The 25,238-nt window shown below is 28.6% G+C and overlaps 1 protein-coding gene across 2 annotated transcripts; it reads right to left on the reverse strand.

The window, feature by feature from the left end:
• Positions 1–5,473: 5,473 nt before the first annotated feature.
• Positions 5,474–25,007, reverse strand: LOC129913916 (inositol-trisphosphate 3-kinase homolog). 2 transcript variants are annotated; one of them, XM_055992893.1, is made up of 4 exons: positions 24,253–25,007; positions 10,696–10,794; positions 7,264–7,394; positions 5,474–6,618 (listed from the first exon to the last, which is right to left on the reverse strand). In XM_055992893.1, the coding sequence occupies exons 1-4, from the start codon at positions 24,463–24,465 to the stop codon at positions 5,805–5,807; spliced, it is 1,257 nt and encodes a 418-aa protein (XP_055848868.1). In that variant the 5' UTR covers positions 24,466–25,007; the 3' UTR covers positions 5,474–5,804. The 2 variants fall into 2 exon arrangements, with proteins under 2 accessions (XP_055848868.1, XP_055848869.1); XM_055992894.1 differs by lacking the exon at positions 24,253–25,007 and adding an exon at positions 11,058–11,179.
• Positions 25,008–25,238: the final 231 nt, after the last annotated feature.

Consider the following 25,238-nt stretch of genomic DNA (forward strand, 5'->3'; position numbering starts at 1 on the left):
AGTTTCCTCTTTTTCCTTAAAGTTTAAGTTTCCTGCGAATTTTTTATAAAACGTGAAAAGTGAATTTTTGAAAATATTTTTGCTTTCATTTGTATTTTGTATAACCCTTGGAACCTCAAGTTGTGCTTGAAACCAGGTCAACCATGTTTGAATCCCTCTTAACTTTTTTTTAAATATTAAGTGAACAATGTTTCAAAAGTATAATATTTTTTATCAATACAGGAAAAGCCATCATCTCATAATTCATTAATCGATCAATGTCAAGAATTCATCATTCAAAACATATTTCCCAGTCATTTGCAGTCATGCAGTTACTTTGAAAAATATAAAGGACAATCAACCAACTACTCATATAAAGACAATATAAAGACAACAACCAATATGTGTTAAAACATTTCATTAAAGACTAACTTACTTATAATTTTTTCTTTTAAATTAAAAAGAAATAAAATTCATTTATTCATAATTATGTTTATTTTTAAATTCTATTTCTTTTATCCTTGGTGACTGGGTTATCCATAGTCACCACTAAAGACGATAAGTTCCCGAGATAATTTTAAGTCGAAAAACAATTTTCGTTTTCGAGTTGAACGGTTTGAAGGATTCCTGTCCTGAGCATCGTTGATATTCCCAAACTACCACTAATTCCGAAAATTTTACTTTCATTTTCTAAAATATTTGGTACTTAAAATCAAAAAAAAAAAATATTTTAAAACAACGGCAACACTCACAGTTATGAATTATACGTTTTTCAAAATTTAGAATTTTACATTTAATTCTAATTTTAAAATCAAGTTATTGCATTAATTTTTTTTCAAATTGATCAATTTCGAAGTCAAAATTTGTGAAAAAAAAAGTTTTAAAAACTACATTGAATGGGTACTATTTTACTGTGAGTTTCAATAAAAAATGGACTGATTAATGAAACTGCCTCAGTTGTCAATTCATCAAACACTGAAAACCATAATGTTCCTACGCCTTCTTGTTTTTGAGATAATATATATATATATAAAAAGGACAGCTCCATTTTTTAAATTTATGCAGATCCAAACTTAACCTAAATCTTGATTTAAATAAAATAAATTGCATATTTTCTAAGCTTGGATCTGCCTAAATTTTAAAAATGTAACTGTATCCCTTTAGATGCAAAGTCCTAGTTGATACTAAAAAATACGAACAAAAACAAATAGAATTTTCACTTTTAAAATGGAAAACTATTTGGCATTGGCAATCCTATTTTACAGAAAAAATTGCCACTTCAGTATATTCGTAATTTCTTTGTATCTTGGTCAAACAAAGACATAAATAAAATCCAAAACGTAACTTCGCATAACGATAAAAATTAAAAAACTCATTTGAAGGACGTCTAAAAATATGGTAGGTTAAACTAATTTTTCTCCCAAGATATATGAAGTTTGATACAGAAATTCTGTGTGCGTTTTTATGAACCATTTTTGAAAGTGATTTTTTGTTAAGTAGCTTCAAGATTTTTCAAATTCGGCTAATTGTCTCTCAATATTTTGACTGACTGACACGTCTTCCTTTGCTTTGCATTATTAAAAAAAAAACTGTTAATTTGAATAAAAATTGTGAACAAATAGTCTCTCTCTATCTTCAACTCAGCACATCTATTATTATTCATCCGTTCAAGGATGAATATAGATTTTTTTCACAATTTTTTGGCAAGTTGAAAGTTTCTTAAAAATGGGCAGGTTCAGAAACGTTAGGGACTAAATATTCAGGTAATTTCTCGGTCTGTGATTGGTCAGCTGTCAAAAAAAATCCTTCCAATTTAGGTAATTTTATTGGAAAGCTGACTGGAAAGTTAGGCAAGAAAATTTAGGAAAGTTTTTTTTGTCAACATGACAGCAGATTGTTTTTATTTAAAGAATTAATTTAGCAAAATTAGATTTATTTGTGTGAAAAACAACTAAAAAGTGCATTATCGGTTATAATGAATTTTATTTATTCATTACAGTTAAGTGAAATTTGGTGTCTTACCCATGCGACCGGTAAAATTCTTAAATAAATTTCGAAATGTGACAATAGCATCACATCCAAACTAATTTAGTCAATTTACTCAAATTTCCGTTCAGAAAATGACGTTGCCTAAATATCTAGTCCCTAATATTTCCTGAACGTGCCCAATGTAAAATTTCTCAGCTGAAAATTAAAAAAAAAAGCTTGTAGTACTGTCAAAATTTTACTGAGGGAAACAACAACAAAAGTTGGCGGCAGCAGAGCAGAACGTTGAGAATTCTTCAACTTGCGCTACAAGCTACAGCCATAGCTACACCATTGTATTCAGCCAGTATACTCCAGTCAAAGCGTCGCCGTCGGAAAAAAGGGCCTAACCTTGCGCACAGAGGCACTGTCAGTTTTTATTTCATAGATCGATAGGGGTACATTTGAAAGGCTTAACCCCAATTTCTCACCACCTGATCATTCTTTTTAGCGGAGTTATTCACAAAAATGCAATTTTTGGGATATTTTACTTTTAAGCTAATATCTTTGCTCCAGATTGTTGTAGACCAAAAAATAAAAATACATTCTCTTGCTTATAATATTTTCTATTGTTGTATGTAATTTCATTGTATTTGAGTGAGTTACTACAAAATGGCAGCCAGTTGAAGTCAAATTCTAGTAGCTAAAAAACACATTTTCGTTTTTATTTCGAAAAAAGTTTATATAATGGTTAACATTTTTCTAACCTATTTTGTAGCCCTATTCATGTCCTGCATTTTAAAGCCCTTTAGCACCAAAGATGGCCGAGTAATTGATTAATGAACGCATGCAAAACCGGTGCGAAAACACCCAAAAATATCGTTTTTTGGGAATAACTCGGCTTCAGAGTGTCTTACGACTAAAAATAAAGCTATTGATTGTTCGATACAACATTTTCTATCAATTTGGTGCACATTATTTTTGTTGAAACAAATAAAAAATAAGCAATATTAATTCAAAGACGTTTTTTTGTTTAGCAAACTCTTGCCGTATTATTTTGTAAACGGTGCAAGTATTGGCTAACAAAATAAAATACTGTATGTAGTATGTAGTCCTTTAAATTAAATTGTAAATTTTTTTAAATTGTAATTTAAAGGACTACAACAGTATTTTATTTTGTTAGCCAATACTTGCACCGTTTACAAAATAATACGGCAAGAGTTTGCTAAACCAAAAAACGTCTTTGACTTAATATTGCTTATTTTTTATTTGTTTCAACAAAAATAATGTGCACCAAATCGATAGAAAATGTTGTATCGAACAATCATTTTTTGTCGTAAGACACTCTGAAGGCGAGTTATTCCAAAAAACGATATTTTTGGGTGTTTTCGCAACGGTTTTGCATGCGTTCATTTATCAATTAGGGTAGAGTTGCCTATTTGCAGCCGTCTCCAGTATCCGGCCACCTTTCGGAAAATCGTTATAACTAGTGATTTCGTAGGCTTTATTCCAAAATTTTGCTCTTATACTGTTCATTTATATGTGAGAACAGCATAAGAGCGCAATTTTGGAATAAAGCCTACGAAATCACTAGTTATAACGATTTTCCGAAAGGTGGCCGGACACTGGAGACGGACGCAAATAGGCAACTCTACCCTACTCGGCCATCTTTGGTGTAAAGGGCTGATTTTTTCTTTAAAATGCAGGACATGAATAGGGCTACAAAATAGGTTAGAAAAATGTTAACCATTATATAAACTTTTTTCGAAATAAAAACGAAAATGTGTTTTTTAACTACTAGAATTTGACTTCAACTGGCTGCCATTTTGTAGTAACTCACTCAAATACAATGAAATTACATACAACAATAGAAAATATTATAAGCAAGAGAATGTATTTTTATTTTTTGGTCTACAACAATCTGGAGCAAAGATATTAGCTTAAAAGTAAAATATCCCAAAAATTGCATTTTTGTGAATAACTCCGCTAAAAAGAATGATCAGGTGGTGAGAAATTGGGGTTAAGCCTTTCAATGTACCCCTATCGATCCATGAAATAAAAACTGACAGTGCCTCTGTGCGCAAGGTCAAATGACGCTTTGACTGGAGTAGTAATGGTAACGTGTCAAATAGAATTTGACACATCAAATATACACGCATCACATTTAAGTGTCAAAATGGCAGCCCAAATGTAACGCACCCAAAGTGTTACTTCAAAAAAACAATACGTGTCAAATATATCGAAATTAAATGCAATTCGTAAAATTTTATTCCGAGTCCATCTATTGATTAAAATAACGGACTTTTCAAAATTACTGGTTGCCAATTCTTTTTGAAATTTAAACTATGGTCTCTTGAGTAATTTACTCATAGAGAAAGGAATCTCTCGAGTCTATTGATTTTCAATTCTATTCCAATCTTCCTTGCAAGCATGTGTGTGTAGTTAGTTGGTAGTAAGTACTAGATTCCAAAGTGCAAAGCAACGCGGCTTATATTAATCCAGAATTTTCTTGCTTTCAATTTTCAAACTTATTTTATTTCTATAGATTTGTAAAATGTACTAGAAACACTTCAAAAACCTAATGGAACTCTTCTCTAATCGAGTTCAAATTCAAATTAGTATTCTGCTAGCGTTCTCCATCCGAACTCGATCTGCCTTTTCTAAAAAAATCTTCAAAAGTGTTCACAAAATACCAGGTTCTCATGAATGTTAGCAGTGAAATCAAAAGGCAACAAAAAGTTTTTATTCAAACAAACCTTTCGCCGAGGTAATTTGTATAGTCTAACTTTGGGCGTTTTATTGAAGAAAACTTTTCCACTTGCGTATACTGTTTTTTTTAATCAATTATTTACTATCGTTGCATACCCCAAGGAATTTAATATTATTTTTGGCGCTAATCGAATTCGTTGTAAATTCTTCTAGTTAACCTACTACATTTCATGGGTACCTGGTATTTCATGACAATTTTTCGGACAACTTCAAATCTTGCCATTGTAGTAAAATGGCAGATAAAATTGATGGGGTGTATAAAGACAAAAACAGACGTTAAAAATTCAAAATTTGAAAATTTGAAAATTTGAAAAATAACTGATAAATTCCTGAAAGGGAATTTCAATCAACTTTGTGTGTGAGATTAGAAGTAGCTGGCAAATGAATGATAGAGCTTGAGGTTCAAACCCGTATGAGTTAGAAAAATAATTATTCCAAAAAGAAGGAAATAAATAAAACAGAATTTTCATGATAAATTTTTGTTGTTTTTTATTACATACAAATTTAAAAATACAATTTTTCTTTATTTTTATAATAATACGTCAAAAGCTGTTTTGTTTTTCTTTTAAATAACAATTTTTTTTTTTATAATTAATTAACAAGAAAAATCATTATAAAAGTATGAACAAAAAGTCGACAATTTTTCTTAAATTGTATACGTTTTTTTTCAAATTTGTTTTTTTTTTTTTTTAAATCTTATACAACTTTATATTTGATAAAAATTAAAGATACAATCATAAATAATACATTTAGATAATTACAGATTAGAGAGGATAAAAACTCCTCGAAAAACATAGAAAGCGCATTTTTTTGGTTACTGCGACAAAGCTTGTTTAAATTTTTTTCCAATATGGAATAGAAAATTAAGAAAAAATGATAAATTAAGAAAATTATAAATAAAAAAAAAAAAACTAGAAAATACAAAATAATCAAGTTCTAAATGAAGCCAAAACAATATGCATTTTTTTTTTTTAAATTAAATGATAAAAAAAGAGATGCAGTTATTTAATATATTATGATCAGTCTTGAGGCAAAAAATAATTAAAAATTATTTAAAAAAATTTGCAGAGAAATGCTACAGCAGAAATTCTTCACTTTGTTAGCCTTTTGCCAGTTTGAATTTCATACACTCCCTCAAAGACTCTAATAAGTTCATCCATTCCCTTAATTAGACCTTCTTCACGATTGCCAGGTATCCATTCTTGTCGATGATTGACTTGAACATCGGCAGGAAGACGTCTCGACTTGGCAAAGTCTATTAACCATGCTCCAACTTTTTCATCATCATAAACTATAAATATACTCGATCCTACAATTTCATGATGTCTGAAAAATTCAGACTTCTCCATCAGAGTTCTCATTTGTCTTAGACGTTTGATCAAGTCTTTTGTAATAGTTTTATTTGAATTGAGGAACTGCAGGATTGTCTCTTCGATTTGATCGGTATTGCGAACGGTTTTTAAATCTTTGACAGGACTGGCACCACGACGACGAAGAGCTTCAATTCGAAAACCTTTCGTGTGCGACGATGACATTGCTTCACGGAAAAGCATATAACGTAGTTTTGTGATGGCTTGTAGTTCGTGCTCTTCGGCAGTGGGGGCGTCATTGTCAAGAGCAATCATTTTCTGATACAAATCGGGTCGGAGTGTTTTGTTTGTGACTTCAGACTCGAGGAAGGTTCGACAGCCCATTTTAATGTCCATAACATTGGGGTCCTTGAAGCCGGCCAGGAGATCTTGTAGTTCAATATAAGCATCGCCATTGTATTCGGCGACACCATAGTATTTGGGTACAAGTTTGCTGGCTGATGGATCGTTCGTTAAGAATTCGTAGGCATTGGCTTCGTGATCAGTTGGACTGACGACGCGTTTGCGAACGATGCCAGTTGATGTTGGTACAATACTGCAATGAAAAAGAAAAAAAAACTGATGTTTAGTATGGGAATGTCAAGTTTTGGGTGTAAAAATGGAGATGAAAATAGGTGTGGAATGATTTTATTGACAGCTGTCAACTTTTTTAATATTTAGTAAAATTTAAAACGAAATCAAATTTTGTAGCAAAAAAAGTAATCGAACGGAACTGAGCTTAACTCAATAGCTATGTTCCTTTGTGTGTTTGCTTGAAGTTTTTGAACAAAATATTTTCGAGAGGGGTGTTCATGTTCATGTTGTTGGATTTTTCGAACAGATCCCCAAATAAATGGTGGTGGAATTATTTGAAATTTATTTCTTTAAATTCTCCAATTGTATGTGAGAACAGTGCTACAAAATAGATCAAATGACACATAAGTGTCAAAAATTTGACATATTAGCTTAATTTTAATTCTCACTAATCTCATTCAAATGCTGATTCTATGAGATGAATGCATTCAAAGAAATGTCAAAAATTAAACAATATTTAGAATTTTACACTAACTTGTTCATGTCATTTGAATAGACATTCAAAACGTCAGACATATCAAAAATTCTATGCAAATACAATTTTGAAACTTATTTCCAGACCGACATGAAACATAATAAAACAATAACAATTTATCTTGATGCTTACCTCTCTGGATGTCCCGATAGCTGCATCCAACCTTTTGGTTTACACGCAGCAGCTGCAACTGCAGCTGTATGCTGTTGGTGTTGTTGTTGTAATAAAACAGGCGAAGCAGGGGCACTTAATTCCAAGGCATTCTACAAATACAAAATAAGAAAACAAAATAAAATTTAGAACGTGTTTATAAGAAATGAAATAAACAAATATTTGAATAGAGTTTGTTATTATGTCATTGGAAATTTATCAGCAATATTGTTCTAAGCTTATTGTGAAGATGTTAGCGTGTTTTTAAAGTTTACATTTAAATTGGCAAACAATTCTCTTATACACGATGTATTTATATTTTGTAGCAATATTTTTGAGAAACCTTCAAAAACAAACCTTGAAAGTAGGGCGACATGGTGTAGATATAATTATACATACAATCGAACAAAAAATGCATAAAAGATCTGGTTCAGTTGTAAATTTAGTAGGTGACCCAGTAAAGTCATATCTCTTTGTGATAAAATTAGCACAACAATGAGGAACGCGACAAATTTGGGACGCCACTATCATGACGTTTACACCATACACAAAGGATTGCATTTTTGCAGCAGCATTTTTTAAATGCAACAATGCACATCATCCATGTATACCTACAAATTGAACTGGTCTGGTTTTTTTTGTAAATAAAAGCGGTCACAATTCACAATACAACACTTTCTCTGTGCGTAAGAGTGAAGGCATTTTTTTGAAATTTAAATTTCACTTTTATGGCAAATTCAATTGAACGACGACCGATGACGACGACGTCAATCATTGTTGAAAGGGAAAGTTTGTTTTACTATGAACCCGGGGGCCATTGACGTAGTGTTTTTTTTTTGTTTTTGATTCAACACTGATAATCTTCTCGTCTCACAGATGAAGCTATAACGAATCAGTAACTATGGAAACTTTTTGACATTCTTTATTTTTGTTTTTTTTTTATTACTTAAAATTCAGTTGTCATCTGGTAATAATTAACTCAGTTTATCTTGAAAAAACATCTCAAAATAAATCCAAAATAAATAGAAATATGAACTAAAAGTATAATGCCACGATCAAGTACATACAAACAAGACAGAACAGTATCAAAATTATAATGTTGACAACTTCAAGTTCAGCTGTCAAAACAGCAAAGCTATTTTGAACCAGTTTTTTTCACATTAACTAGGTTTACACAGCTTTATGTTTTAGATGTACGTATCGTCTATTGAATTTGAAAAGCCTAAGGTCATTGCCGCACGCGCCTTAACACATACCTACACAAATAACTAATAGAACAGTTTTGGACGAAAATTGAGCCGGTGTTCTATATTAGCAAGCTTTGTACACAAGCAAGGGCGAATAAATCGATGTAGGAATACTTAAATTATCTTTGAATTTGACAGCTTGTTGCAATTGTTTTTGAATACCTACAACAAAATGCACTAACATCCTTCTACCATTCTACTTCAAACGAACATACCTTATTAGCTGTCAGAATTTTACATTATAAGCTTTCTTTCACAATCTAAACATGATCGTTTTTCTTTGATTTGGAGATCTGTTTGATTGACTTTGCATTGTTAGACGCGTCCCACAACAAGACAAATACATTATCTCCGTATAGATTTTGCTCAAAACGTATTACTCAATTATTATGAACTTCCCTAAAATGACAGTTGCGAACCAGATGGCAGTTCTTTAGATTTCATTTCCTGCGCAAAAAAACTCATTAAAAAATAAAAGGAGATAAAGAAAATGATAGTTTATGGAAAAGCCGGGTAGGCCTCAAAACTCCAGAAGCCATAGTCGACGTCAGCAAACACTTTAACCATTGATAAAGAGTGGTTATATAAGTAATTTGGGGTGAACCCATTTTGCCTCAATAAAACCAGCACAAGCCTCCATAATATTAAACATATTACTGATGACATTTGCACCATGTGAATGTTTATAAAAATATTCTTATCATTTTTCATAAACATGTACATGTGGTCTCAAATCATGTTTATAAAACATGCACCTTTATCAATATCAAAGTAGTCTATTTTTAGTTGGAACTTTATTTCATAACAAAAATTTGACATAAGAAAAAATAATATTAATTATGTCAAACTCATTCCATTTTGAAAGATAGCTCAAAATCATAGTAGATCTATTGTAAAAATGTCAAATTGACTGTTAACATTGCTTGTCACCTGTCAACCTTTTTGCACTTTATACTTTCTTGTTAAATAAAATAGGGCCAGCTAATAAGTTATTTCCTTGCAAAGATAACGTTGAGTTATGACGCGGTATAATCTCTATATTATGCAAATCAAACGGCGTCTCTCGGCTAATCAACTTAATTTTAATTTTTTTTTCAGCTAGACATTGATTTATTTAAATTACAGTTTTTAAAAAAAAAAGGTAAACAATCGTGTGAATGTTTCTTAATCCTATACCTAAATTAATTAATGTGGATTTTTTAATTCTATGTTTTTTTATTTCAAAACAAGCAAAAACTTATTATTGTTTGTATATATCCATATTTGTTTACAAATACTCTGATAAATATATATATGTCAAAACGGGGAAAAGGAAGTTCGACAAAAAACAAACACGTTTCCTTTCTGTCATCACGTGAAGACTTTATAAAAATCAACACAACACACAAACAAAACAAATTGCAAATGTTTTATGAATTTTTGATTAGCCATTAAAAAACAAAATAAAGGTTTAAAAATAAAAGTTAATTTTATTACTTATTTTTTTTTTTTTTTTTTTTTTTGACAAATTGTATGTATATTCAAGTGGAAGGTTAGCAAACAGTGGCGTTTAATTATTATTACAATTTTGTTTTGTTGTTGTTTTTAAGGAAGCATCACTGGAAGAATACTAATTTTAATGTATTGTGCATTTGACAGATAGAGGAAATGTGTCATTTGAAAAATCACAATAAAAATGATTTATTGTTTAGAATACTTTTAAACTGTGAGTTATTTTTGAATACATTTGATTTTCACTATTGTTATAAGGTTCAAGGTTCTATTACTTAAATAACCTAATAATTTCATATAACTCATAGGCAAAAAGTGAATTGAATTTAGAAGGGCATATAGTAGTAAAAGTACTAGATCATTTATTTATGAGAAGATGGTTAGTAGATATAATACTACAATTTATAAAGAATCTTCTGCTCCATAGGAATAGATGGTAGTACTAGATTTCTACGAATTACTATCACCACCTTAAGAAAAGCGACTGATTAAAAATTCCTTAAACCCACAAATTTTTGAGTTTTTGACAGTAATTAACTTGGTGGATTTATGATTTTATGATTTAACTTTCATTTGTATGTCAATGAAAAAACAAAAAGCTACACAATATTGATAACAATGACTAATTAAAAACCACATTTTTTTCTATTATTTAATAAAGAAAATAGGTACTTACAATTGCTAAGAATTTCAGCAATGACATTTCACTTGGTGGCAGTATGTCACGGTTTGTTAAGAATTCAGCTAGATTTTCACTGTTGATTTCGCTGTTTTTCTGCAAAAAAAAAAAAAAAAAACAAAAAAATAAACAAACAATACTAATTAGTTAAACAAAACAAAAACTTTTTATTCATGGTTCATAAAATATTAATAAAGGAAAAAGAATTAAAAAAAAAAAAAAAACCTGTCATAAAGAAACAATAACATCACGATGACATTTTTTATACCTAAATACCTATACATCTACTAGATGTAGTGATTTGTTTCTTTATTTGATAAAAATAGCTATAAATGGTTATTAACCATGAAAGAAAATACCTTGGAATTCATGACGAAAAGATGTTTTAAAATTAATTATTTTTTTTTTAAGTTGAACAAAAATTTAAAATAAAATGTTAAAATGAGTATCAAATTACACCATTAAACTGACACGAACAACAGTTAACTGATAATAATTAATTTTTCATTATTTTTTTTAAGTTGCGTTTATACATTCTTGGCAATTAGAGTAGGTATTTTAATACCACAGAACTCAACAAGTAGATTGATTTATAGCCTTGTTTTTGATATCAGAGGAAGTTTTTTTTTTATTATCTTTTTTTTAAAGTAGGTTTTCTTTGTTTTTGACAGTTATCAGGAGAGGTAAGAAAGATAAATTGTGGTGAGTTATTATCAGAATTGTTGTTTTTTTTTCATGCTAAGCAGTCAATCAGCTAGAAGTGTAATTCTCTAAAGCGCTAGTAATTTCAGTTGGTAAATAAAATTATTATCTTGAAGGAAAAATAAGGAATCATGTTTTTGACAGTTGTTCTTTTTTATGGATATCTTGTGACTTTGAATGATATTTCAAGATGTGATTTAGAGATAATTATCTTAAATAAACATAAGTTTGAATGGATTTACCTTTTGTTAATGACTCACATACGAAGTACTTTTTATAATTTTTATGAATAGTGTACTAGAGTTAAATAAGTTCATGGCCAGAGTAATTACAATGTTTTAGAGCGACGAACTGAAGAGGAAATAAGAGGATTAAGTTAAACGTTCCTGTAATAAATCTCAAAATATCACCATCTTGTGCAAGTGTACCAGGGATGATAATTGTGTAGGTTACTACAAAGGAACACGGCTAGTGTAGTTCATGAAAAGCAGTGCTCCTTTGTAGGTTTTTGACTACCTTCACATGGGAAGATGATAAGTAAATCTAGATTTCTTGTCATGAGTAATCTACAACTAAAAAGGAACCCAGCTAAAATTGACATTTAAATTGCATGCGTTCAGAAAAATTAGGTTAATTCGACTTACTGTTCGAAGTGTGTTCTTCTAAACTTTGTAAAAACTATTATTTCGATAATTAAACATGTATAAGAATTAAATAAAATGCAAAAACTTCTATTCATAAAGTTAACTAAAAAAAAATCTATTTTGTTAAGAATGTCAATTTAACTTTAGTCACAAAAGAAACCTGTCTAAACACTTTGTATAAAAAGATAATTTAATTAAAAAACAAAAAAAACATAAAATTACAATAAATCTTACAAATTGTTTATAAAAAATATTTTTTACAAAATATAAACACACCTTAATTTTCTGAATGAATAAAATATTCATCTATCATCCACCCGATATAGGGAACATTTCATACGAAACGTCATAACTCTGACAACACACATCTCCGTTTACTTTTAATTCAATAAAGTTAGATTTTTCATTGGAAATAAAAAAAAAAAAATACATTGCATATTAACTAACTCCTTCTACTATTATCTTATAATTAAATAATAAATCAATTTCCATTTATGAATAGAGGGTGTTTTTCGTGATGCACTTGTCAATGGGTGTTCACATGCGTTAACAAAACGTGAGAGAGACAATTCTAATATTCTTTGACAGATTTACATTGACCTCATTGTGTTGATCATGTAAGTTATTATTTTTTTTTTTTTGTAAATCAAAGTTGTCAACAGAAATCCACATTTACTTGTGCATTCAATTAAGCTTTTTTCTGTTTGTAAGAGAAAGAAAGAAACAAAGTTGATATAAAAAGGGGGATATTGACATTTAAGGTAACAACAAGTTATACTGATACGTATCTCTGTTATTTGTGTAAAAAAAATCTTCTGAATAGTTTAGTGATTGTTTTTCTCACTATGATCCTACGCCATTCCGATTCCATGCAAATTGGATAGACATCCATTCATAAATTTTGTTTTGCTGTCAATCTTCGCGAGCAACTTATTTAAATTTTGTTATTGTTTTTGAAGCATTTGCTCGGAATGTCACATTTATATGATATATCATATAAATGACATTTGATGAAATCGCATATACAAGAGAGGAATTCTTAAAAAAAACATATCATAATTATGACAGATGTCATTTCAATGCACCTATTTAATTGACAGCTGCTGTGATTTGAATAGACGATTTAGATGTGATTTAAAAATACAAAAACAATATAGAATGAATACAAAGAATCAAAAGACTTCTGTTTGTTATAGTTACTTCATTGTCTGTCAAAATTATCGTGAACAATTCATTTAAAGTATAAAGAAAAGAAAACAACAAACAATTGTCAGCTTTGTTCGAAATTTTGCACAAACCTCCTAAACATCATAAATAAAGAAGAAAAAATTCCATTCCTTTTTGTTGAAAAAAAAAAGAATGGAGCTTTTTTTTCAATTAGCACTTATTATATTAACAGCCCATTAAAAATGAGTACAAACCGGCAAATCAGTAAACCTCTCTGTCTACTCTGCCATATTGAATTTATAACAATTATAAATTATAAATGGTATTAAAAAAAATCTCAAGTCAAATTTTATGGACATCTATCAAAAGTTGTTTTCTATCTTCTCAATCATACTTTTATGCATAGAAAAAAAAAATGATATAACATAATGAGACAAAAAACAAAGTAAAGATTGTCTTAAATACTATTTAAATTTTATTCGTTATTTTTTTATTTACAAAACACAACAAAATTAAAGTACCTAATACATTTCGTTTAAATTCCAAAGCAAAAGTGCATAACAAAATAATTTTGACAGCTAGGATAATGTGTTGTCGTGTAAATCAGCACGACATTGACATTTTAAACGAAGACAGATAAACTTTAGGTTTATATGCATTTTTAAAATGTTTACTTTTATTTTCAAAGTAAAAAAAAAGAAAAAACAAAACAAAAACATAATTGTTCATTTGAATTATGCAATCACTTTTGTTTTCAATCACAGACGTGTGATTTATTAAAATGGCGAAAATTGTTAAACATTTATGAGAATAAATAATGACGTTTTTTTTTGAATAAGTTTATATTTTGTCCCCAAAACAAATAAAAATAGAAAAAAAAGATAGAATAGAAGTTCAAAGACAAATTCAAATAACAAAACAAAATTTTGAAAGAAGTTAAATAAAAAAAGTTTAGTATAGGATCAAATGTCATTAATTTAGGAAACGTAGTGACATTTCGGTGTGTCAAATGGAGGATGAGTCTAAGCAATTAGGGATAGTTTTTAGACTGAAAATTAAAATTGAACGAAAACTTAACGAAATTCTTTAACACGGGTGTATTTTTTTCAATTTCATACAATAAATACAGGCAGTTTTGCACCTCTAAAGTCAAATTTCTTGTTATGAGTCAATTGTCAAAAACAGTACTAAGAGTTTTTGCGATGTGTCAAAATGGTGGAAATTTGCTGAATTAAACTTAACTGCTAGAAATTCACAGACAACCTCAATGTCATAAAAATCAACCAAATAAGGATTTGACAGATCTTCACAATATGTCAAATTAACAAAATTATTGATAAATTGATTGATTTATGATTAATATGCATAACATTTTTCTTTTTTTTTTTAATAATGAAAATCTTTCGTTCTGCATTATTATTTTCTTCGTGTAAAATGTAAGAGAAAAATATAAACGCAATTCCAATATTATTAACTCTCACAACACGTTTTTCGCAAAAAGTTATAAAAAGTTACGACTTTATTTTTATGATTTGAACTTAATAATATAAAGAAAAACAACTTCAATTATCTATATTTGTATTACTGACACAAACAAACAAATATCATCAATCAATTCTGAATCATTTTATGCATACAAAAAAATCGTAAAGTTTAGGTAGATCCAAAAATAACAGAAAATATAAAATATGCAATATTGTGAAATTAAATTTAAATTATTCCATTCAAATCAATATTCTGAACATAAAATTCATTTGAAAAACAAAAAACGTGACAATATTGTTTTTTAACCATTCCTTCTGAACAATTTTAATAGTTTATATAACAATATTCTCTTTTGCCAGAACTATTGCTATTATTGGGGAGGGGTTCAGAATCAATTAAAAATCTCCCCAATGAATCTGACAGTGTTGGCACCGTTGTCCTCAGTCTATTTTTATATTTTGACTTTTAATCAAGGGCCTAAATTCATCAATTTTGACATTAATGTTTATCTGCCATTTAGAGATTCCTTCACGCCCTCAAATGTGGTTTTGGAGGCCCCACAAGAAGCCATGATTCTGCAATTTTGACTTTTTAGAAAACAGCACGTCTCATGATATAAAAAATTGTGATTTTACTTAATAAATCGATTTGTATGCAAAAATGTTTTCAAGACAAAATGCTGGTGGTCCCGGTAGATAGCGTAGCTGTGTGCTGTTTTGATAAAAACACTTAATCGAGTATAGAAACGGTGACATTGGGAGAAAGGCAAACAGTTTTATTGGACTTAATAATCGCTGGGAGTATACCAAAGTGTACAGAGGTGAATTCTAAGTTACAAATAAACAGTAGATTCCATAAACAATCTAATCAGATAAGAATTAAATTAATTAAAATACACGCCCTCCGATTAAGAGATAACGAGAGAGTATTATTTTCTATTATTAATGTGTAATTAGGTTTTATATATGCTTACACTCGTACTTGATTACACCCCACACATAGCATCCAGAGGTGAATTTTAATTTCTACACCACTGATGAATGACAGGTTTAAAATATGGCGCCTTGTTATAACGTGACGATTGACAACCTCGGTATTTTGAAGTTTGCTGACCCACAAAAAAAAAAAAAAAAAAAAAAAAAAACAAAACATGGCGGGTGGTCCGCGTCACTATTTTACTTGAGTTGTTGTCAAGTGGCTTGAGAAATAATAAATTGATAATTTAGCTCATTCAAAGTAATTGATTTTTCGTGAGCAATTATTTTAGGTGAGACAACAACAAAAATATAGAAATGAGTCAATTTGTTTAAATATTGTGCTGTAGGTCAAGCTTTGAAACATTTTTCCATTGTAATTTGTGTTCTCAAGGAGATTTTATGAATTCACCAAAATAGTGTAGGGGTTTAAGATTAAATTGAAATAGGAAGTAGAAGTTTAATGAACTTGTTAAAATAAGTCATTGACATTTTTACCAGTCTTGACACATTCTGAGATCTGTTTTTTTGACATTAGGTCTTTTATTATCACCTGAACGCTTTTAAAACTAATCTGAATGGAACCGTTAAATGCGTTAAGCTATTTTCAGAATCGGTCAAAGTCAAAAATGTCAACCATTTTTTTGTTTATAAGGTGTACTGCCAAAAAAATCTCAAAATGCCTTAAGTTTCTTTAAACCTTGATCGATACTTAAATATAAAATTAAAAATAACACTTTTTTTGCTGCGAGAAATACGTATGTATACACAAATTTATACAAATTATATTTAAAAAAATTAAAACCACCCAGCTGTCAGTATAAAAATAAATAAAACTGGATGTCTCCAAAAATAATAATTTTCTATGACCACCTGTCAAATTATCATATTTTTGTATTGCAAATAAAATTATGTTCACACAAAACCTCGAACTTTGTATATGCCAAATAAAACAATAAAAAAAACTCATAACGAAACATAAAATAGAAAAAAAAAATGACGTGAGTTTTAAATTCAAGGTAAAATTTGACGTCAGAATAAATTTTAAATCAAAATCAGAAAGCAAAAAAAATTAAATGAAACTTCATTGAACTCAGAACAATCTCATACAATGTTCTAGTACGAATAGTTGTAGTAGAAGTTAATTTTTTTTAATTGTTTTCTCTTATTTTAAAATGCAATATAAATGCTTAAACAACTTAAATAATTATTCTCTAGTATTTAACCATGTTTAAGTGTTGACATAAAATGAGAATTTATAAGTAGGTAGTTACAAAAAAAACACAAGTTTCTATGTACACTTAGTTTGTGTAGTGTAGACAAAAAAGTGCGTACATTTACTGCTGCTAGAGGGAGTTACAAAACATTAATTTTATTTTTATTTTTTGAGTGATTTATTGATTTAAATGCGTTCAACAATCAGATTTTTATGCTAGTATTGGTGTAGTGGTTTTTTAATGAACTCAACTTGTTTCTGGATATTTGTAGTTAAGTTATAAGTTGTAGAAGTGTAGAGTTGTTATATATTTACACACAAATATACAAAAAATAAGTTATAGACCATAAGTAAACTGTTGCCACACCACAGTGTCAATATGATAAACTGAGTTCCTTGACTTTTAATATTTTCCGTGTAATATACTTGAATATGTCAGTTTAGTAGCGAGTTTAGAAGCGCATTAAGTTTATTACTTACTGTTATGAGGTTTTTTTTTCTATATAGTTTATTGCGGAAATTAAGCTATTTGTCTCATTAGTTGTTTTCATAAATTTTGATGAGATATGAGTAGTTTTGATATGATAGGTAGACTTTTTGCTGTCAAAATTGTTCTATATCTTAAAATGTGCAAATCACTGTAGTTAATAGCAAAAGAATATTGTAAAAATTATGTTCTGTACTGCAAATATGTACAAGAACTTATAAGTAATTTTTTTTATTTTGATTGAATAATTTTCAAAATAATTGTAGTTTTTGAAGAAAAATATCAAGATATATTTATCTAAACAGTATGAAAAATACCATTTGCTTACACTTTCACCAAGTAAGAACTGTCAAATGAAAATAATGACATTTAAATGTCACACTGTTACAAATTTGATGTCACATTAATTTATCAAAGAATTAATTTGATTCTTTGCGGATTTCACACTCAAAAATGCGATCACTTTAAAGAAATTCAGTTGAGAATTTTGAACTCCAAAGAAAACCTCTTAAAATTCAGAATAAACAAACAAACAGATCTTTTCTCACTGTTTTTTTTTTGCAATTTCTTTGAAACAAACAAATTATGCATGTTTACTATTTCGTTTGAATAATTTAAAAAGGAAAACAACATCCAATTGACGTCAATATATCCCAAAAAAAAAACTCTAAAAAAAAAATCAAGCTGGCTTAAACGTTTTTTGTGTTTGAAATCTAAACTGTGGTGAATCAAAAAATTTGAATTGAAAATGTTTGATATTTAAATTTTGACAGATGTTATATGTCACTGTCAAAAATAGTATTCTTTTCATTTTTAATGAAAAAAGTGTAAGGTATGACTTTTTGACATAAGTGAGATGAATATAAATGAGCACTCGTAAATTTCACAAATGTTTCTTTTGTTAAATAATATTGATTGATAAAATATTATCATTTTCATTATCTAATAAACAATGGCATAATTTTATAGCGATCAACACAGACAACAAAAAAAATGCTCTTTTTCATATCAAATAACACGCTACCATCACGTCCGCGTCTACCTACCCCTCCGATAGATATAATCAAGTAATTTCAAATTTAACTTTGAAGTATATGTATTTGATTTTCTGGTTTTTTGCATTGACGTCAGTTGCACTTAACAAAAAAAAAAAAATATATATTTTTTGTTGAAGTAGTATAAGTGTTGAGAAAGGGTTGTGTTCATATAGAATTTCATTTACCTCCAAGAGAAGACAACAAACACAAAAATACCCAATAACAAACAAAACGATTAAAGTGTTGTTTGAATATTTTGTTTTGTGTACATGTAAGGTTAGTTACCTCTCTTGGAATGCACTGTAAAAATGTACTTATACTTCTTATTTTATTAAACAGTTCAAGAGTGATGACAAGGTGGTGTTGCTTGTTTAACAAAACAAGAATAATATTTGTGTGACACGCCTTTTCAACAGGTGTGTTCCATGCTCATTACAATTTTTTTTAATGGTGTGATGACTTATTTACCATGGAAAATTCTTTGAAATATTTATATTCACCTCTGACTTCGTTTAATTTCAACTCTGACTCACCTTGAAATCAAATTCACAGAAAATTACCGTTATGTGAATTTAAGTGAAGACACACTGACAACCCAAAGAGTCATTCATCTTTATTCAAGGAAAAATCTGTGTCAGATTTTTATTTTATATAAAAAAAAAATCTATTTAATGGATGAGGTAAGAAAGGCCTTATGACGTCTGCTTAAATACTCTGACATTAATGGTCACTCGAATTGAGGTAGTGACTATATGAGTAAGACATTTTTTTTTTTTTGTTGCGGAAATTGCCTCGCATATTTTATATGGCTGTCGGTTTTTTTTTTTGCTTTTTTGTTAAAAAAAAAGAAGTTTGCATTAATTGATTTGACGTAATATGTCAGAAGTTCATGGGAATTTCATTTGAATTGAAGAGACTTAAAGTCTGTTGAAATTATTGTTAGCAGTAAAAACTGATGACTCGCAAAATTAAATTTACTGTCAATTTATTTATCTTATTGAGTGGGTTTAGTATAGAAGTTGACACATGAGTATGAGGCTTCTGTTATTGTTATGTCTTCAATGACATTGACAATTGTTAAATCAGTTAAGAATATTCTTTGTGGTAAAAAGTGAGTAGGCGAATTAAATATTTTTTTTTTTCAGTAAAATTGTGGTTAGGGTGTTACTAAACTGAACATGCTGAATTTTTTAATAGAAAACTAGATATCAAGTTAATTTCCAAATTGTAACCATTTAAGACTTACTCACGATTTAATTTTTTATAAAACGGCAGTAGAAGATATTTAAATATAAAAAAAATTAAGTGAAATGTAATAAATCAAATTTTGACACTTAAATTTTAATAATAATTGCTTAAATAAAATAAATTATTAAATGTGTTCATAACTGGAATTGGTACCTAGTTACCGGTAAAAAATATTGCAAATATGAATCTGTTATAAAACCAAACTAATGAGGAATGACATAATCCAACAACTTTCGGAACAAAAAAAAAACAACAACTGTCATGATTTTTGACAGCTTTAATTAAGGTCATAACACAGGGGAATACTAGTATGTAGGTACTTTATTTCTGATGAATAAGCAATTAAAGATGATTATAAATGGATTTTCCAAAGATAAAAAATCTGTTTTTTGACCTTTCGTTAGTATCAAAATACCTACTCATTTCACCTTATGGCAATTGTGATGGATTTTTTTTTTTTTTTTATATTAAAATGTCAGAAGATCATAAAGTTAGTGATAAATACATTTCCATAGCTGACTTTAACTTAAAGTGAGTTATTACTACGCAGTGGATTTTTAATTTCTTCTTTTTTAGCTACTGCGTGAGCAAATTGAAGCCTTTGAAATCTCAAAATATCATTTAACTTCAACTGACATTTATATAACAAAAATAAAATAAAAGATAAGAACGCACCCAGTTAAGTTTATAACCTTTGATTTGGTCTTTGAAATCTTATGAAAAACCATTTGACTTTTTTCTGTTTCTGATTCAAGATAAGAAGACGCCAGTAGTAAATGAGGTCGACCTTTGATTTATTTCTGATCGCTGACGTCAATGGAGATGTTCAACATTGTTGCGAATAGTATGTTGCACTCCATTTGACAATAACAATTCTTTTGTTTTCATTATTTAGATAACCCATCCAGATGACCCAAGTTCAGTCGGGATAGTGATAGGGTGAAAAAAGTCACCAAAACAGTATGATAGGAAACAAGGACAACACAAAATTTGTTAAAAAAATAAGTCGCATTTGCAAAAATTTAGACTTCACCTCTGATAAACTGTGTTTGTTGTTGTTTCAAAGTATATGAAAGTACAAATTTCACAGTGCACATTAATGTCAACTGTATATTTAAAATGAAACTTTGTTTTAAAATGTTCAAGTTTGTTTTGACATTTCTTTTGAAAACAAACAAATTCACCATAGTTACAAAATATTTAGAAAATAGTGGTGACTTCACTGTCTTAGAAATTACCTATCAAAAATTATTTTGGAATGGCAATTATAATCAAATTTGTTTGCAGAGTTATTCTGACATTTCTGTCAAAAAAAAGGGTTATTAATATAATTCACCACGATTATGGTAAGCTGAAGCGTCAAAAACTGTGATAAAATATTTGGAAAGTTAAACTTCATCGATAAATGGCATCAAAATAAATATATACGGGCGCCTTCAAGACTAAATCCGATCCTTATAACCTCAAATTGAGGTCGCAAATTCTAGTCTTAATCCAAGACACATGCCTTCAATTCGTCTACGTCTAATAATCCCTAACTAATACAGAAACAAATACACTCTTTAACAGTTAGATATTCCATTCTTAAATAAAACAAATACTACACATAAATGTCAAAAAAAAAAAAAATCAAAAGAAAAAAAAACATACAAATGAACACAATATTTGCTTAGATTTACCTTTATCTTACAATTCGCCCGTGCGATATCGCACAATCAAACTTCAAACATAAATAAAATATGCTCTCTGTTTTCACCCCGATCCAAGTAAATATTGAATTAACGAATTTCATTCCGATAACACACAATAAGATTCCACAATAATTTTAAATTATTTTATTATCTTATCATTAGGAAAGATAAACATAATAACCCACCTCTACCCTTTTTTTAAATAAATTTTGTATCACTTAAACATCATTTATAAAAGTGTCAAAACCCATAAAGAACAAAAAACAAAAAATAAAAATGCAGCGTGAAAAAAAAAAATTAAACCAAATAAGAAAATGAATACAATTAGCTGAACACCGCCAATTCACATGTCGCTAGTCTCTTCGAGTCGTGTTCAGTGTTCAATCATTTTATTATTTTATTGTTTTTCTTATGTAAATGACAATTTGTTTGATGTTTTTTTGTTTTGCATTTTGTTCTCCATCATCATCATCATAGACACTAGGCATCACACATTTTAATTTAAATATCTTACTAATTTTTCAATTTGACCTCAATTGATTTGTATTTGTTACAGCAGAACCAAATCACTTGATGCAAACAAATTGTTTGACAGTTTCGTTGTGTTCACTTTATAAGTGTCAATTGATAGTAAATTTCTATGATAAATATGAGTTGTAGATAGGTACCAACTTCGCAGTGCAGTTTTTTATTTTTTTTTTAAATTAATATGAATAGCGAGTAATATTATTTTCAAAAGAACATGATCGTGGATAGAAGTTATATATTTAACTAATCGTTTTACCATAAAAAGAAAAAAACATCCGCTGTAATGCAAAACATAAATGACAGATATGGTGGTAAGTATAATAAGTGAGGTGATATTTCATATACTAATTTTTTCCAACCTCATTAAGATTTTTAATTCTTTTCTAATGTTATGTCCGCCTGTGGGGGTAGGCAAGGTATACATAAGGTGGGAAAAGAATGTGATTTAAATTGGAAATCTCCACTTTCAAACTTGGCATAGAATTACATAACTTTGATTGTAGAGAGCGGAACTTGTGACGGAAATGTCAATTTTATCAAAGAAAAATAACTTGGATATGTGTCAAGTCAATGTGAATAATATAATTATTGTAGATGTGGATTAAAAGAAGACAAATTATTTGAGTTGAATAAATAAAATTTATGGGGAATTTTATGTTGAAAAGCTGATTTGCTTATACTCAGAGATGGAATCGGCTAATGCGAAGTCGATAAATTGATAGTCTAAAAATGACAATTTTACTCCATAACTTGTCGTTCATTGACTTTTAATTATCAACTATAGCGTTGGCAATTCCACGCCAGTTTTTAAATACAGTTGTTCGTTTTTTAGTATCGGAGCTGTCAAAAAAATCCCAATTATGAAGTTAAAAAAAATCAATTTTTGACAGTTCTTAATTTTATATTCACCACAAAATATGTGTTGAGAAATTAACTAAGGATCAACAAACTCAAAACAATAATAATTATTTTTTAAATAGCCTATACCTACTCTGTATCAACTTATGTACATTTCCGTTTCATTTAACGAAACCTGAAAAATCGATTGCTATAAAAATTAAAACTTTCACCATCGATACAACAGACACGTTTAGTAATTAATTTTGTTTTAAATCCATATTATAAAGACTTAATTAGCAGAATGCTTACCAAATTGTATGTTCAAATAAACTTTTTGGTTTATAATATATGTAAATTTTAGTTTTATTATGTTTTCAAATGGTTTATATGTTTCTTTTTTTCATATTTTTATGACATATAAATGTCAAAATAAATTAAAATGTCCGTTTCTTGTATGTTTTTATTTTTATTTTCGAGTATTTTGAATTTAAATACATATCTACGCATATTAATTTGTCTACAACTTGTTTATTTTAATTTACCTTTAGGCTGTTTATTTATTATTTTTACGCATTTTTTCACCGAAACATGTCAAATCTCAAAAGAGTGAAGATTATCTTTTTGACAAATAATGTCAAAGGGATTTACTAGTCATAATTGTACAGTACTGTTTGTCAAGGTTTGAACCATATTTCTAAGATCTGTTCCTTTTCATCTTCAAACGGGCTACATTCAACGCTTATTTAAACAAAAAAACATTCAGCCTTATCACAAATTCATCGTAGGTGAAAACATCCTACGTTTCCCGATAAAACTATCTCAAAATCCATCGTAGTAAATTCGGAGTGGAAAAAGTTAGTGATACTGCTAATTGTCAAATTCAATCTTAAAAGTACATTTTCAAGCCAAATTCAACCCACCTCATACAACACACTTATGAAAGAAATTTACTAATTTGACAAATAACTGCATGATGAATGATCTGTCACGTTCCATTTTGAATGCTTTTTTTTTTGTAATTTTCCAACAAAACATTATAACGTCCAAGGCACGTTTAATGGTTTTTATTGTTGAATAACAAACAGTTCATCTTCTATGATTTTATTTCCAATACGACATCGAAATATTAAAAAAAGGCAAAACAGAAAAAATCAACGTCAGAAGTAACATAAAACTTTCTTTTTCTTACAATCCGGATATCCGGTTTGAATTACCTTTACATAAACTAAATTTGAATTATTAAATTTCACCGTCAGACTCAGAGTAGTCGGTCGCGTGTCATAGCAAAAGCATGTTAACAAACAGAATCGAAACAATATATATAAAAAAAATAAACTAATTTTCTATAATTTATAATAAACGCATATAACGGATATCCATAATATCCATAATGATAGCCCTATAAAAAATAATCTACTACTTAATTATACATAAATTTGTTTACTATTCAATGATTTATTAATAAACTTATTATTATACATGTATAATTATAATTAAACTCTGTATGTTAGCATTGATATGTAAAAATAACTTACATTTTTACTGTTCTGGTTGTTGTTATTGTTGATAATGTTGTTAGTACTATTATTGTTAGTACTATTGGAGTTGTTGTTGCTACTATTTAATACAATTAACTTCCACAACTGTCTTAATCCAATGTTGTCGACACAAGATAAACGTAGTTTTTCATTTGACCATGCCATTGTTGATGCTGCTTGTGCTGACGCTTGCAGAATTGTTGAAGTCATAATAATTTTATTATAACAAAAGAATAAAATCACTTTATTTTTTAGACTTTTTTTTTTATATATTTTGGATTATTTTTATATTTAATCCTTTTTTGCTTTTAATTTTAAATTTTATTAATGATTTTTTGTATATCCTTTGTATTTAATCATTAATAATTATTTTTTCTTAAATTCATTTTCTTTCTCACTATAAAACCTCAATAAAACACGTTTTTTTTTTTTTGTTTTCAGATACAAAAATGGGGAACTTCACTGGCGTGTATAATGCTCTTTTGTGTTGATTCACTTTTGTTAAAAGAATCTTTATCTTTTTTTTTTTCTTCTTTAAGGGTATCCCTTAGTTATTTTTTTTTTCTTCTCTTTTATTGGTAACACTTAATAAAAAAAAATTAAATCCGGTTATTATAGTACTTTTATTATTGGCATTAAAAATCTTTGTGAACTATAAAAAGAGCAGAGGGAATTAATATCTTATTCTCCGTTTATTGCTCAACTTTGTTTGCTCGCTTGCTTGAATGAATGGCGGCCGAAGACTGACTCAAATCAAGTTATTGCATCAAGTTTTCATTTCGATTTTGTTTCTCGAAAATGTGTAAACACAAATACACTTGAAAAGGAGAATAAATTAGAGAGTGTGTGTTTAATTGTTCATATACACAAATGGTATGGTTACCACTTTAAGAAAATTATTTGTTAAATTTAAAATATTTTTATTTTATTATTTTGAAGTTTTCATCGTTTTTGTTGTTATAATCAATATCTTTACAATAATT

This window comes from Episyrphus balteatus, chromosome 3, assembly GCF_945859705.1.
Source record: "Episyrphus balteatus chromosome 3, idEpiBalt1.1, whole genome shotgun sequence".
Classification (NCBI taxonomy): Eukaryota; Metazoa; Arthropoda; class Insecta; order Diptera; family Syrphidae; genus Episyrphus; species Episyrphus balteatus.

Excerpts from the sequence above, each read along its gene's own strand:
- LOC129913916 (XM_055992893.1), bottom strand. The coding sequence starts at position 24,465 with ATGACTTCAACAATTCTGCAAGCGTCAGCACAAGCAGCATCAACAATG. Across the intron at positions 10,795-24,252 it reads ACAACCAGAACAGTAAAAAT|AAAAACAGCGAAATCAACAG; the intron begins GTAAGTTATTTT and ends TTTTTTTTGCAG. Across the intron at positions 7,395-10,695 it reads TGCTGAAATTCTTAGCAATT|AATGCCTTGGAATTAAGTGC; the intron begins GTAAGTACCTAT and ends TTGTATTTGTAG.